The following is a 13,121-nucleotide window of genomic DNA, read 5'->3' as shown; positions in this document are numbered from 1 at the left end:
AAACTTTTAGCAACTTTCACTTGCTTCAGAGTTATGATGTTTGAAAAAACAAATAATTAACAATATTCTCATTACTGATACAGTTGGTGGTCACATCCAATAATATCCATTTTCTCTTTAAGTTGTTTGTTTTTATTTCATATAATTTTTTTTTGCTTTTATAAAACATTAGTTTGCACCACTGTGAGCAGTGTACTAAAAATGACCGGTGTGAGGATAAAACCCTACTTGACTTGACTTGCATTACCATGCTTGGAGTACTCCATTACCATTACTGACAATGCACCAAGATGGTGTGAGAGACGCAATACTACTGCAACCCTCCAACAGGTGATAGAAAAAGTGTCACCACCTATATGATAAAAGTTAAAATCAGCAAAAATGATGGGGAAAAAATGAATTTATTAGGTCAATCTTGGGATTTAGTGAATCAATATCGATTCATCAAAATTTGGATCACTATTAATCATAAGATCGATATATATTTTCCCCACTCCAATACATGAATCAACTGGAGGAAATGGTTCTGGAAACACATACACTACAGGAATCAGCTACAGGATACAGTTCCCTATACACATATACTGTACTACAGGATTTGTCTGTGAATATTAATGAGAGACATATTGTGATGTCCACCACCCCACCGCCACTTTTTACCTAGTTTATCCGCAATGTCTCCTCGTTAAAAAGATCTTGTGGCTGCTGAGCTGCCCCTTTCTTCACCACCACTTCAGTGCTTATCGCTTCCATGATTTACCAAAACAGTAGCAGTTGCTCCGCTAACCAAATTTAATGAACATAAGGATTCGCTGAGTTTATACATATGACTTAGGTATCACAATATGCCTCTGATTAATATTATAGATGTACTACTAATCTTCTTACAAAGCCGTGGGCGTAAGTAAATGTCCATATAGCAAACGAAAAGCTGACATCCAAATAAATGTTTACACCTATTATTTAAAGCCCTGGTAATTATCGCACATGTGGCATATAATTGCGATATGATATCGTCTAGCCCTAGCTCTGCTTTGGTTGATATTCTCCATTTGCTGCAGGAATTTCCCCAGTTCCTCAGGGATTGCCCCAAACGAACCTGATGGGCCGAATAGCCCCCTTGCATTTGTAAATTTGTTATGTTCAAAGTAAAGTTACATGCCATTAGTGTCCCTAAAGTGTCCATAGTGTATGACTGTACATGCTGCATGTGCCCTGACCAGGCTGTGCCCCAGACCCATACCATATACTGCCTTGAATAGGCTCCAGCCAAACCCCCTCCTTTCCCTATCCCCACCCGCCATGGCCCGGATCACAATAAGTGGTTGGTTAGATGGATCGTTTTCACTAAGAAGTTCCTTTTGTGCATTTGCTGTGAAAAACGGGTTGTTCAGCATACTAATATCTGCTGAGCCAAAATTCATTTTGGCTCTGACAACGGGAGTCTGACAGCACAGCCTCGCATGAGTGGTGGGGGTGGGGGCGTTACCACAGCTGGCTGGGGAGAGCTCGTCACTGCCATCCGGGCAATCTCGCTCTCCGTCGCAGAGCCAGCGCTGCGGCACACAGGCGTAGGACCCGGGGCAGCTGAACAAGCCAGGGCCGCAGGTGGCAGAACCTGGAAAACACAGAAACATGCTGAGAGACCGAAAAGCACAACGAGGGATGCGTGGGATTGTTCACGGCAGCCCACAAGGGCCAAAAAGTACCAAGAGCGACAAATGAGAGTCATTGACAGCAGCTCAAGAGGACATGGTGGCTCACGGGGACCAAAAAGCATTTCGACGGATACGTAGAAGTCACTGACTTGGGCTAACAAGGACCCACAGCACGAGGGCTGCATGAGAGTCATTCACAGATTCTCATGGGGACAAAAAAAGCACGATGCTAGCAGTAGCGGGGATGTGTGGGAGTCATTCACAGCGGCACATGGGGAGGCTGCCTCGCTTAAGAGCCAGATCTGCAAATTGGGCCGCAAAATGTAAACACACATCTTCCTTTTTAGAAGACTGGTGTGTAAACAGAGACAGAAGGTGGGAGCTTCCTTGAATGACAGCGTGAGAAGTCAAAAGCTGCCCGACTGTGTGGGAGTGTTTGCACTCTATACGAATCAGCACAATTCTTCAATCATAATAAAACTTAATAGAAACCTTCCATTAGTCTGGACAAATCAATGCTGATTGTCCAAAAATGTATTCATAAAAAGTGAGCCACTGGCCTGTCAGTGTAGGGTTTTACTCCATATATTTATTCCTATTATTATTTTTACAACACACAAACAGCTGAAATATTCCACCCACAGCAGACAGCATGAAAAATGCTTCTCGCAATTAGGCAAATTACTGCACATCATTTTCAGAGCAAGCTGGACTGGACTTAATGTGTTTGTTCCTACATGACCAGACAATACCTCGGTTAATGATCTACTGGAGCCCAACCTTTAATGTAGGAAACGTTCCCGTCAATTTGTCACCAGCAAACGACCAGCCATAAATCTTCCTCGGCAATGTCCCCATTCATTGGGAAGCCATTTAATGAATTATTCTGCCTTTTTGATGCGTTTAATGTGTTTCGTCCCGATGGCCGAAGCACAAATAGCCATGCTGTCATAACCACAAAGACACCCAACACGGCATCCTCAAAAGCACTAGTGTGTGAAGAACGTGTCTGACGCCGTTGGATCCACGGGCGTCCTCACCGCAGATGTCCACGCTCTCGTCCAGGCCATTTCCGCAGTCGTCGTCGCCGTCGCAGAGCCACTGCCTGGCGATGCACTTGTCTTTGGAGCACGCAAACTGATTCCATGAGCAGGAGGAATCTATGAAAGAATTGAGCTTTAACGAAAGGCGAGTCCATAAACCCCTCTCGAACAAACTCTTTCCGACTTCCACTGACAAGCCAAGAACCAACTAATGAAATAAAATGAAGCTTTATTTGCCATAAAACATAATGAAAACCTTCCATTAGTGTGGGCAAATCAATGCTGATTGTCTGAAAATGTATTCATGTAAAATGAGCCATTAGCTTGTCAGTCTGCAGGTTAATTCTATATATTTACTCCTGCTACTATTATTTTAAAAATACACAAACAAACAATACACAAACAAACGAGCAAAGCCTTTCCCACTCCTACTGACACTCTACTGACAATCCAGGAACAGATAAATGAAATAAAAAGAAGATTTATTGGCCATTAGTATGAGTACAGGTACACTATGAAGTGTTCATTCTCACATATTCAATCATGCTGCCTGATATTAAGACACAGGCAGACATATACATGTATAACGATGAACCAAAATATTATCACCACCAGGGTGCATCGCGGATGATCTGAGCGATGGTGATGATCATTATGGCCAGATGACTGGGTCAGACCATCTTCTAAACAATAAGGCTTGGGTGCTCTCTGTCAGGTGTGGTGAGTACCTAATGAGAGTGTCATTGTGAGATGCGAACGAAGGCAGTTCTGTGTGGTACAAACCAACAAAAGCGCTAAATAAATTGCCCAAAGTTTTAATGATGGCTACGGGAGTACTGAGCCAGGACACACTAGGAATCGAGCGCTGCTGCATACTGCGTTTGTTGGTCCAGCACGTACCCGGCCATCCACGTCATGCAACAGGAAATGGGATTTATTCGAACCAGGTTACATTGCTCCAAGGTCCATTTCCATGGGCGCGCATGGACATCTGACCGGCCTCTGGCTGCGCAGCCCCACACGCAGCAGGGCTTGATGCACTATGTGTTGTGACACAGTACACATCATTAAAATTATCTGCTATTTGTGCCACAATAGCCCTTCTGTTGCACTGTACCAGACAGGGTAGCCTCAGTCAGAACATTATCCCTGTATATTTCTTCTGCATTCAACATGTTGACTACAAGTACTGAATGTTAACTTCTCATATATCCCAGACACGCACCACTTTTACAAGATAGTTAATGTTATTCCCCTCACTGGAGGTGGTCATATTGTTTTGGCTCATACAGGTTACAGCAAAGCTCGGCCTCAGAGTAAAGGGAGAGCCATTAATCCGGCGCCCTGGGAGCATCTTTCAGGTGGTTATGGGCGATGCTCACGGGCCAGGCAGAGATGTGGCTGTTCTGCGGAGGACCCTCCAACCACAGGCAAAAACAATGCCTGCGGGGCTTTTCTTAGAACTTCCCACTGATACTCGCGATGACAGCGCACTTTTCTTCCTGGACCTGGCCACAGCGGTCCGTTAACCACCCTATGGCCAAGGACGAGACCGAGTGAGTCTCAGAACGACACGTCAGCAAAGCCAAGCTGGGAGTTCAGGAAGCAGGACACACCGAGGTCAGTACAATAGACTGCCTGCACTTCACGCCTTTTTGCACAGATTCTGTTGCACTCCTGCAATATGCACAGATAAATCTCATCCACTTTCCAACATTCATAATGGCCACTATGTACAATATGAAATACAATATAACATTTACACTCTGCCATATAGTATTCCCTATTTTTGAACTACAGATAATGTTGCAATTGTATGTACCTGCTCTAAACTGTTATTATTTTCATTACTACCTATTTATATCATTTCATGCATTTTTGTGTCTGCTCTTTTCTTACCACAATTGTTTTTTTGTCCTCTTTATATCTGTGTACCTGCTGCTGGACCAAACAAATTTCCCCCACAAGGGGATCAGTTAAGTTAAGTCTAAGTCTATAAGCAATGTTATTTCATTTGGGCCACACAGCACATTGGACAGGCCCGGCCCTCCGTCTCTGATATTTTGGCTCTTGTTTGTCTGGTAAACTCACTACTCGCTACTCATTTTTGCTCACTTAAATTGCACAGAAGGAGCAGCGATTTTGAATCTCATTGCTCCCCCATCACTGAAAGCCGACAATAACAGAATCTGCGAAGCTATTCCCTCTCTTATAAGGCTTCTGATCTGAAGGAAGGAACCTTAACATGTCGGAAAGAAGGATGACCAGGGAAGCAGAAGGATGAAGAGGAATAAAAAAGAAGAAGAGTGATGAGAGGAGGAGAGAGGAATAAAGAGGAAGAAGGAGGTAGAGAAAAAAAGAGGACAGGGAGGAAAAAATAAGAGATGAGAGGAGATAAGAGGAAGGAGGAAGAGGGAGGTAGAGAAAGAAGGTAGAAGAGAAAAGAAGAGAGGAATAAGAGTGAAAAAGGGAGAAAGCAAGAGGAAGACGGGGAGAGAGGAAGTGAGAGGGGGAAGTGGGAGGAGGAGAGAAGAGAAGAAGAGGGATGAGATGGAGGAAGAAGAGGAGGGAGGGAGAAAGAACAGAAAGGAAGAAGACGGAAGGAGGAGGAAGAGGAAAGAAGAGGGGGAAGAGGCACGTGTCACTCAGCCCATCCTCAGCGAAAACGGATACCACCTAAATAATGCAAGTGAACCAATTAGTATGAAAATGGCTTCTTTTCAGAGGCACACAAACCGCTATTTTCTGTCAAATTTCTTTTGTAAATGATCCCAGGAAAGCTGTTTATTCTCAGTCATTCAAATCAAACCCGTCTGACAGCCAAGTCTAATTTGCCACGCAGATGATTTAACAATACCTCCCCTGGAATGCTGTTCTTCTGCGGTATGCATTTCAAATCGAGGGAGGAATTACGAGGCCTGGGTATCGTAATAGGGGATCGTATATCGCACAATCAGTTTTGACATTTTCTTCCGGGTGTAGAAGAGTGCATGACATTTCCACACGGGATCTTTTTCACATTTTTATTCATTGCCAGTTATTTCCTAATAACAAGAGACTTTTTTATATGATAATTAACTCTGAGGTATCGAAGACCTCATACAAATTTGTCCTTTGGAAAGAATGCGTTCCAAAAATCTAATGAAACTGTATGATCCTGCTTGAAAATGGTAAAGGTATTCCATTCAAGCTCTGAATGGCCACATTCATAAGCCTCTATATCTGGCCATTGTTGCTGATGCATAATGGCAGCAAGGGAGGGCCTGATGTAGTCATTAACTTCTGATGAATAACGCAGCCTATACTGAAATGAATATTCAAGGTTCGCTTTTATTATTCAACGTCTCACTCTCCTTAAATCAGTTCCAGGTTCTTCGCTTGTCTTTTGTCTCCCCATTTACATCACAGTTATGATTATGACTATCATTCTGCTATTCACAGAAAGTTAACGCATAACAGAACTCCGAACCGCACCCGAGGGAGGGGCACGCTCCGTCATACTCTGATAGTATGCTTCACACTCTGATATCATACTCTGTAATTAACCTACAGTAAAATTCCCACTTGCAAATAAGGCTGAATGTTGAACCATGTTGCTTCAGAAAAAAAGAGCCAGCCCTCAGTCCTGGCTTTGCAGCATGCTGAGAGAAACACTGAAAATTGTTGGATCGAGAACAGCATACGACCGGTGCATAATTTGTGCCGGAGCTCAGCCCCGGACCTCTGGCACAGAGCAGTCTATGCTCTGGCACCTCTCAGAGCCTCCTCAAACGCTGCACTCTATATAATTAAACTTAAAATGAGTTTGAGTTAAACTTTGGATGCAAATCGAACTGCACAAATATATATTTATAAAATCGTTTGTGTTGTACGATTTTTTTTTTGACATTCGTTAATTACTATGTGTCGCCAGCACGTGTCTTTCATCTGAAGGGAAAAACCTCAGCACTCGTTCTCAGAAAAATCCACTTTTTGGCCACTAAAAAAAGACAAAGTGATATTTTAATTTTTTTTTTTTTTGGCAAAGCAACAAAATCAAACCTCAAGTGGAGCAAAAGTGACCCAGAAGGCCTGGATTAGAACAAGCAGAGACAGAGAGGAGATAAGCAGTATTTGTGGGTGCTAATGCTGGCCACAAAAAGAAGCAAGAAATGTGCAATGTAGATGAATGGTTTTATATAACTAACAGGTGTCGACAGAAAATACTACATTGTTACGTGTTTAAGTAATTAATAGCGAATTATCGTTGTTAAAGGCCAATTTGTGTGCATGAAGTCTTCGTGGTCTTTACGAGCTCTGGCAAATTAAGCCCAGCATACAACTACCCGTTGACCTAGTTTGGAGGTTTGGAGCTTACTTTGTATAAGAAAAATAATTAAAAAAAAATTAACTAAAAAGTAGGTACAGCTAGACTGTACTGTAGGTATAGCATTCCAATGAGAATCCAAAATGGATGTACGTGCAAATGGAAAAGGACCAGGAGAATCTGTGTTTATGTTTATATCATGTCTCTTTGTATTTAAGAGCATATCCTACATACCATGCTTTACTGAGAATCTCCTAGAAGACTCCTAGCTCATGACTAGTTTTGGGTTGAGGAGACTCGGCTGTAATAGTGACAGGCAAGGCCATCCATCCTAATTTTTCTTCCCACATGAGAAATTAGGAGTTAAACACTTTAGAAGATGCTGGTCAATTCCAGGAGCTCTGAGGGAAATAAAAAGCACATCCAATCCCCCCCCCCCACCCCCACCCTGGCTGGCTTCTTACCGCACTGGAATTCATCAGCTCCGTCCTCGCAGTCCCTCTGCCCGTCGCACAGCCACACGCTGGAGATGCAGTTTCCACTGGGACAGGCGAAGTGGCCGTCGTCGCACTGCCGTTCCCGGGCAACTGTGGGAGACACAAGGAGAGCACGCTGAGATTTGGGCGGCCACACTGAGTGGGGCTTATCTTTGGAAATGGGAGACGCTCAGCAGAAAGGAATGCAGCTAGGAAGAGCCGGACAACTTGGGTGCACACCGCTTTGACAGTGAAATACAGCCAGCTCCCCTCCTCTCAAACACCACACAAGCACAAGGGGTCTGAATACCACCATCTCAACACACTGGAGCCATCACAGTCCCCTCGATAGCCTCATTTCGGCAAGGAACAGAAGCTCAGTCAAGTGGACACATCTGCCACCACAGACGGGGAATTAGTGGGACTCAGCCTTTCTGCTGATCCGTCAATCCCCTCTCGGGGACATAAATACTCTGCTGGACCAGCATTCACATTGCTTGGGAGACAGAAAATACATCTAAAGTTCCCTTGGACTGGGACACTAAGCAAAGTTCCCTTGGATTGGGACACTAAGCAAAGTTCCCTTGGATTGGGGCCCTCAAAAACATTCTTTGGATTGGGACACTTAGCAAAGTTCCCTTGGATTGGGACACTAAGCAAAGTTCCCTTGGATTGGGACATTAAGTAAAGTTCCCTTGAATTGGGGCCCTCAAAAACCTTCTTTGGATTGGGACACTTAGCAAAGTTCCCTTAGATTAGGGTACTCAGCAAACTTCCCTTGGACTGGGACAATTAGCAAAGTTCCCCTAGATTGGGGCACTAAGTAAACCTCCCTTGAATTTGAGCACTAAGCAAAGTTCCACTGGATTTAGACATTTAGCAAAGTTCTATTGGATTGGGACACTCAGCTAGGAGTCTCTCCTCTAGGCTTTAGCCAGCGCAATGAGGGCAGGGGCCCTGTGATAGCATGAAGGTCACCGTCATCTCAGAAGCAGTGGGACTCATCCAGCGGCCACAGAAGTGTATTCAAGGCTCTTTAGCCCCCCCGTGAAATTGTCTTTTTAAAGCCAACGTGCTCTTGCTGGGAGGGGAAAAACGGCGGCAGAAGGATCACCCTGGCAGCCTGTCTCGTCCGCGTAGTCTCCACAGTCATTGGCCCCGTCGCAAATCCAGGACGGGTGGATGCAGAGGGAGGTGGAGTTGCAGCGGACGAATCCTCTTTCTTTTACCCCAAGCTTGTAGTAATCCGCACAGTCCGTGCTATCTGGGGAGCCAGGAGGTGGAGGTTAATGACACATGTGGCCCCCATAGGAAGTGGCCCAGCGACAGAGAGCTGGTGAGGGAGGGGGGGGGTTGTCTTACTGCAGTTCTTCTCATCTGAGGCATCAGGGCAGTCGATCATCTGGTTGCACCAGGCTGCATACGGGACACACGCTCCGTCCCGGCAGCGGATTTCCGAGGACAAGCATGTCGAGTCTGGGGAGATGAACAGGAACATCGTGGACAAGGCCGATCCATCGCTAGCGGCCATGAAATGAGGCCAGGGAAGGGACGGGCTCGCCTTGTGGGCTGATTCATCTCGCATGGCTCTTAATCTTTCCATTTAAATGCATATAATTGAGCGTCTTAAAAGCAGTCAATATAGTACCGTACTGCCATTAAAAAAAATTATGAACAAATTAAGAAAATTTAAAGAACAAAAAAAATGCAGGCAGTCGGACACATTATAATGTCTCTTGTAAAAGTCCTAGCCCTGATATTTCATGATTAATTTATTTTTATATTCATAATCAGAGAATAATATTTCTTATAGTTTCACGTTGCAGATTAAGCTCTGTCTTGTTCAGAAATTATGTGTCACCCTTTATTAGCCAGGAAGAGACCAAAAAATTAGGAAATTAATGGATGACAGCATTACTATAATAACTGCATATGACTGAAAAAAATCTTTAAAAAAACTCATTTAATGGCATATAAAATCTATGCCTTACATGGAAGTGCATATATATGGATATAATTAGTATATAGCTTATTACTATTATTTGGTGTAATACACTATATATCTATGAGTGCTGAATTTTAGGTCATGGCTCAGCAACATTACGTAGCAATAAACAGTCTGGGGTCACAGTCAGAGGGCAGCGATCAGCAGCACTGGCTGGGGGCCGCTGCCCGCCTTCAGTTCCACAGTCCGGACTGAGAAACGCATGTGCAACACAAGCAGGCACCTTGCTGGATGCCAAACATCCAAGGCGCGACTATTTGTTAACACGCCATAGTAACCCCAGCAAGGGAGATTAATGTAAGCCTGTCATCCTGTGATTTATTCTTCCATAAGTAGACGAAAAGGTTGCCATACTTGGGCACCCACAAAGAAATGGCTATAGTCAGACTGACATGTTCATTCTCATTTCTGCCCCCCCGCCATGCCCTAAGATTTTAGCCACAATGTTGGTGACCAAATCTACAGCACAGACGTGCCAAGTTTTCTGGTTCTTCGTCTGCTGGGATCAGAAACAAGTATGGCTCCTTAGCTATCACTCCTTCTACTGGCCAAACTCACTGGCTGCGGTTTTCTACTACAGTGGCTTTGAAAAATAAAAGGTTGGACCCTGGACCTGGATGCACAGAAAAGAGCACCAACGACCCCCCTGAACCACACCAAGGAACTTACTGCCGCAGTAAGCCTCATCAGAATTATCTCCGCAGTCGTCCAAGCCGTCACAGAAGCGACTGTTGGCGATGCATCGCTGGTTGTAGCAGGACCGAAAGCCCTTCCTGCAGCTCCTGTTATCTGCCAGGGGAAGTGTATGACAGTCTTACACACACACACACACACAGAAACACAACAAAGTGAAACAATTATGTTACAGCAAGCTGCCACGGGCAAAAGTCAGTGAGACCTCGTGTGGACAGAGCCCTCACCGCAGTACTGCATCTTCTCGTCTGATTTGTCTTTGCAGTGAGCCACTCCATCGCACGTTAATTGGTAGTCGATACACTCGCCATTCCCGCACTCGAACTCAGTGTGTATGTTGCAGGATGAGTTCTCGGCTGCGAGATGGAGAAGCAGATTAGATAGCATTACTGCTGCCCCCCCCCAGAGAGCTCCGTTTTCACTGATGCTCCATTGGCCAGTTCTACCCAGTGCTTTCTCCACCCACCCCCACTGATCTGAAGTTTATTGTATTCCCTGCCACAACCGTGGCAGCAAACCAATGCCCCCCCACCCCCCACCAGTGCCAGGGGAAGAACGCGAGGTGCTGCTAAACCTGGCAAGGCGACAGAAATTATCACGCAAATGCCTCACTGCTCTGTCCCTTCCTGACAAACACAGTGATGTCACACATTGTGGGTAGGGGGGGAGCGGGGGCCTTGTGAAATCATGTGCACGAGTCACACGGAGAAGACGGGAAGCTCAACAAGTGACACCTTCACAGTTTTGAATCACCTCACAGGAAATCGCCACAGGGCCGGAATGGCTATGCACTCCAAGCAGTGCCCAGGTCACCATGGCGCAGCAGAGGCGACGGCCGACTTACACACGCATCGGTTGTCTTCTAGTAAAATGCGCTCTCCCCTGCAGCTGCAATTTACTGAGCCGTCTGCCGTCAAAAGGCAAAGGTCACCGCATCCACCGTTTTCCACTCTACACAAGGACATTTCACCTGCAAAACGGAGAGCACACCGTGCAACTGAAATGCAACACAAATTCAACATTCCTGATGACAAAAAAAAAAGTACAAACACATAGAGAAAAAAATACATATTTTTCTTCCCTGAAACTACTTTCTCGATTATGGAAAGTTCCAGCAACATCGCAGTGTTTTAAGCCATGTGAAGGACATGGCCACACCACCCACTGTGATGTTTCTGCTCAAGCCCAGAATTACACGTTTTTGCCGGAAGGAACTGACAAAACACTAATTTCTCTAAGGGGCAGACTCCACATCGGGGCTTTGAAAAATGAGCCTTGCACAGTCCGTATAAACACACTCTGACACACACCCACAGTCGCACACATAAAGAGGCACATGTATGGCCATGTTTGCATCTGGGCAACAAACATGCAAAAACACCCACAGACACGCACAAAGATGCACAGACACGCACACACATCAAGGCCTGGTCAGGCTCCGGATGTAAAAATCAGTGCTTCCCTGCATTTCAAGGGCGAGTGCAGCATCCTAGTGAGGATTACAGAGAAAGCCCGGGCTGGGCATGGTGCCGGAGGTCCTGGGGCACGCTGAGCCAGCAAAAGACCCCCTCCCTATGGGCACCCTGCTCTGCGGCAGGGCTGCAAAATTCCTTTTAAAAAGGTTGGAGTTTTTGTAATATATTTATCATTCAAAGAAATCTGAATAGGAATTACACAATTATAACAGGTGTGACTCATCAGCACACAGTCGCCAAGCCCCTTGGATGCACCTGACAGCCGAAAACCAACATTAGGCTGCTCCGGTCTTAATGAGCAAAGTGATGAGTAGACAATAATGCCTAACAACATTTTTATTTATTTAACTACCCATTAGACAGAATCGCCAGTAGCAGCAATAAAAAAAAAATGTCTAAATTGTGGAGGGAAAATAAAATATGAAACTAATTGCATGAGACAGCTAACATAGGCTTATGTGCATAAAATAGCTTAAAATTTAAATAATCAGATTCTGCCTTTGGTTTAGGCTATGTCTAACTAGGTTTAGAGGGTGCCGAATTTTTCATACTGGCCAGTAATTATAGCATGGTACACACTAGTCTGATGAGATTTTCAAAAGCAAGGTGGTTCCAGTATTCTGAAATCTTGGCAATGAAATCTGTCACTCGGTCAGGAAAAAATGGCAGGTTAAATCCAATTACAGTTACCAGACGGCGCTTTTCAGGTTTTTTTTGTGAATCACACATTATTTCAGTAGTTTCTTGCTGGGTTTCATCCAAAAACGAGCAACGGATGTCTGATCCTGCTGGCAAATTTCTTACTCTACGGTAAGCAACAAGGGCCATTAGGCAAAAGAAAAATGAGGAAATGCATGTGAGATGACTAATAGTAGCCTACATAAATCCATAAATTCAAACGTGAATTTTTACCATCAGATATGTTAATATTTTTGAAATTCAAATTGTATTTGAATAACAAAGTTCATCCTCCCAGGCCTACTGCAAAGCATTGCTAGTCACGACCATGAGAAAGCCCACTACGCCTCTCTCTCTGTCCCATTTAGCTGCCACATAACGAAAGCTTAGGGCAGTTCAGAGCATCCCGAGTGCCCATATGTCTTTGCTGTACATTGCTGTAATTTGCAAAAACAGACGCACGCACACATCACATTTTACTTTAACGAATGTTCCGGGAATGAGCCGCCATGGCTCTCGCTACTGCTTTGTGAATGTGGCTGCGACCTCCCGGATGGTGAAAGCACAGCTTAGAAGTTTAACATCTTTTTAATCAGTTGTTGCCTGACTGCTTTCTCTTTCGGTGCAGCGATGGAGTTCCAGCAGGAGACATTGATAATGAGCGATTCCTGAAGATAAACATAAGACTCAAGCTGCCATGTAAGGAAATAATGAAGTGAACAAATGAAAATAACGGAAATGCTCTTTTTAAACACAGCACTGATGTGAATATGAAACTGTTTAAGTG

General features: G+C 44.6%; 1 protein-coding gene across 10 annotated transcripts in view; it reads right to left on the bottom strand.

The window, feature by feature from the left end:
* The window catches only part of LOC125710026 (low-density lipoprotein receptor-related protein 1B-like), a 339,401-nt gene that overhangs the window by 87,874 nt on the left and 238,406 nt on the right, over positions 1-13,121 (bottom strand). For 6 of the 10 annotated variants that reach the window (XR_007382901.1, XM_048979177.1, XM_048979181.1 and 3 more), the window contains 8 exons: positions 11,026-11,151; positions 10,409-10,537; positions 10,158-10,301; positions 8,846-8,959; positions 8,598-8,747; positions 7,472-7,594; positions 2,699-2,818; positions 1,490-1,618 (listed from right to left, as the gene is read on the bottom strand). Coding sequence is in view for 9 of the 10 variants with exons in the window: in XM_048979177.1 (XP_048835134.1) it covers positions 1,490-1,618; positions 2,699-2,818; positions 7,472-7,594; positions 8,598-8,747; positions 8,846-8,959; positions 10,158-10,301; positions 10,409-10,537; positions 11,026-11,151 (1,035 nt within the window). In the remaining variant the exon portion in view is untranslated. The remainder of the gene's footprint in view (positions 1-1,489; positions 1,619-2,698; positions 2,819-7,471; positions 7,595-8,597; positions 8,748-8,845; positions 8,960-10,157; positions 10,302-10,408; positions 10,538-11,025; positions 11,152-13,121) is intronic. The other 4 variants (XM_048979179.1, XM_048979186.1, XM_048979180.1 and 1 more) reach the window with 1 other exon arrangement.

Source organism: Brienomyrus brachyistius, chromosome 16 (assembly GCF_023856365.1).
Source record: "Brienomyrus brachyistius isolate T26 chromosome 16, BBRACH_0.4, whole genome shotgun sequence".
NCBI lineage: Eukaryota > Metazoa > Chordata > Actinopteri > Osteoglossiformes > Mormyridae > Brienomyrus > Brienomyrus brachyistius.
Note: the sequence above shows the minus strand (reverse complement) of the source record. Positions and strands in the feature narration are given on the sequence as shown.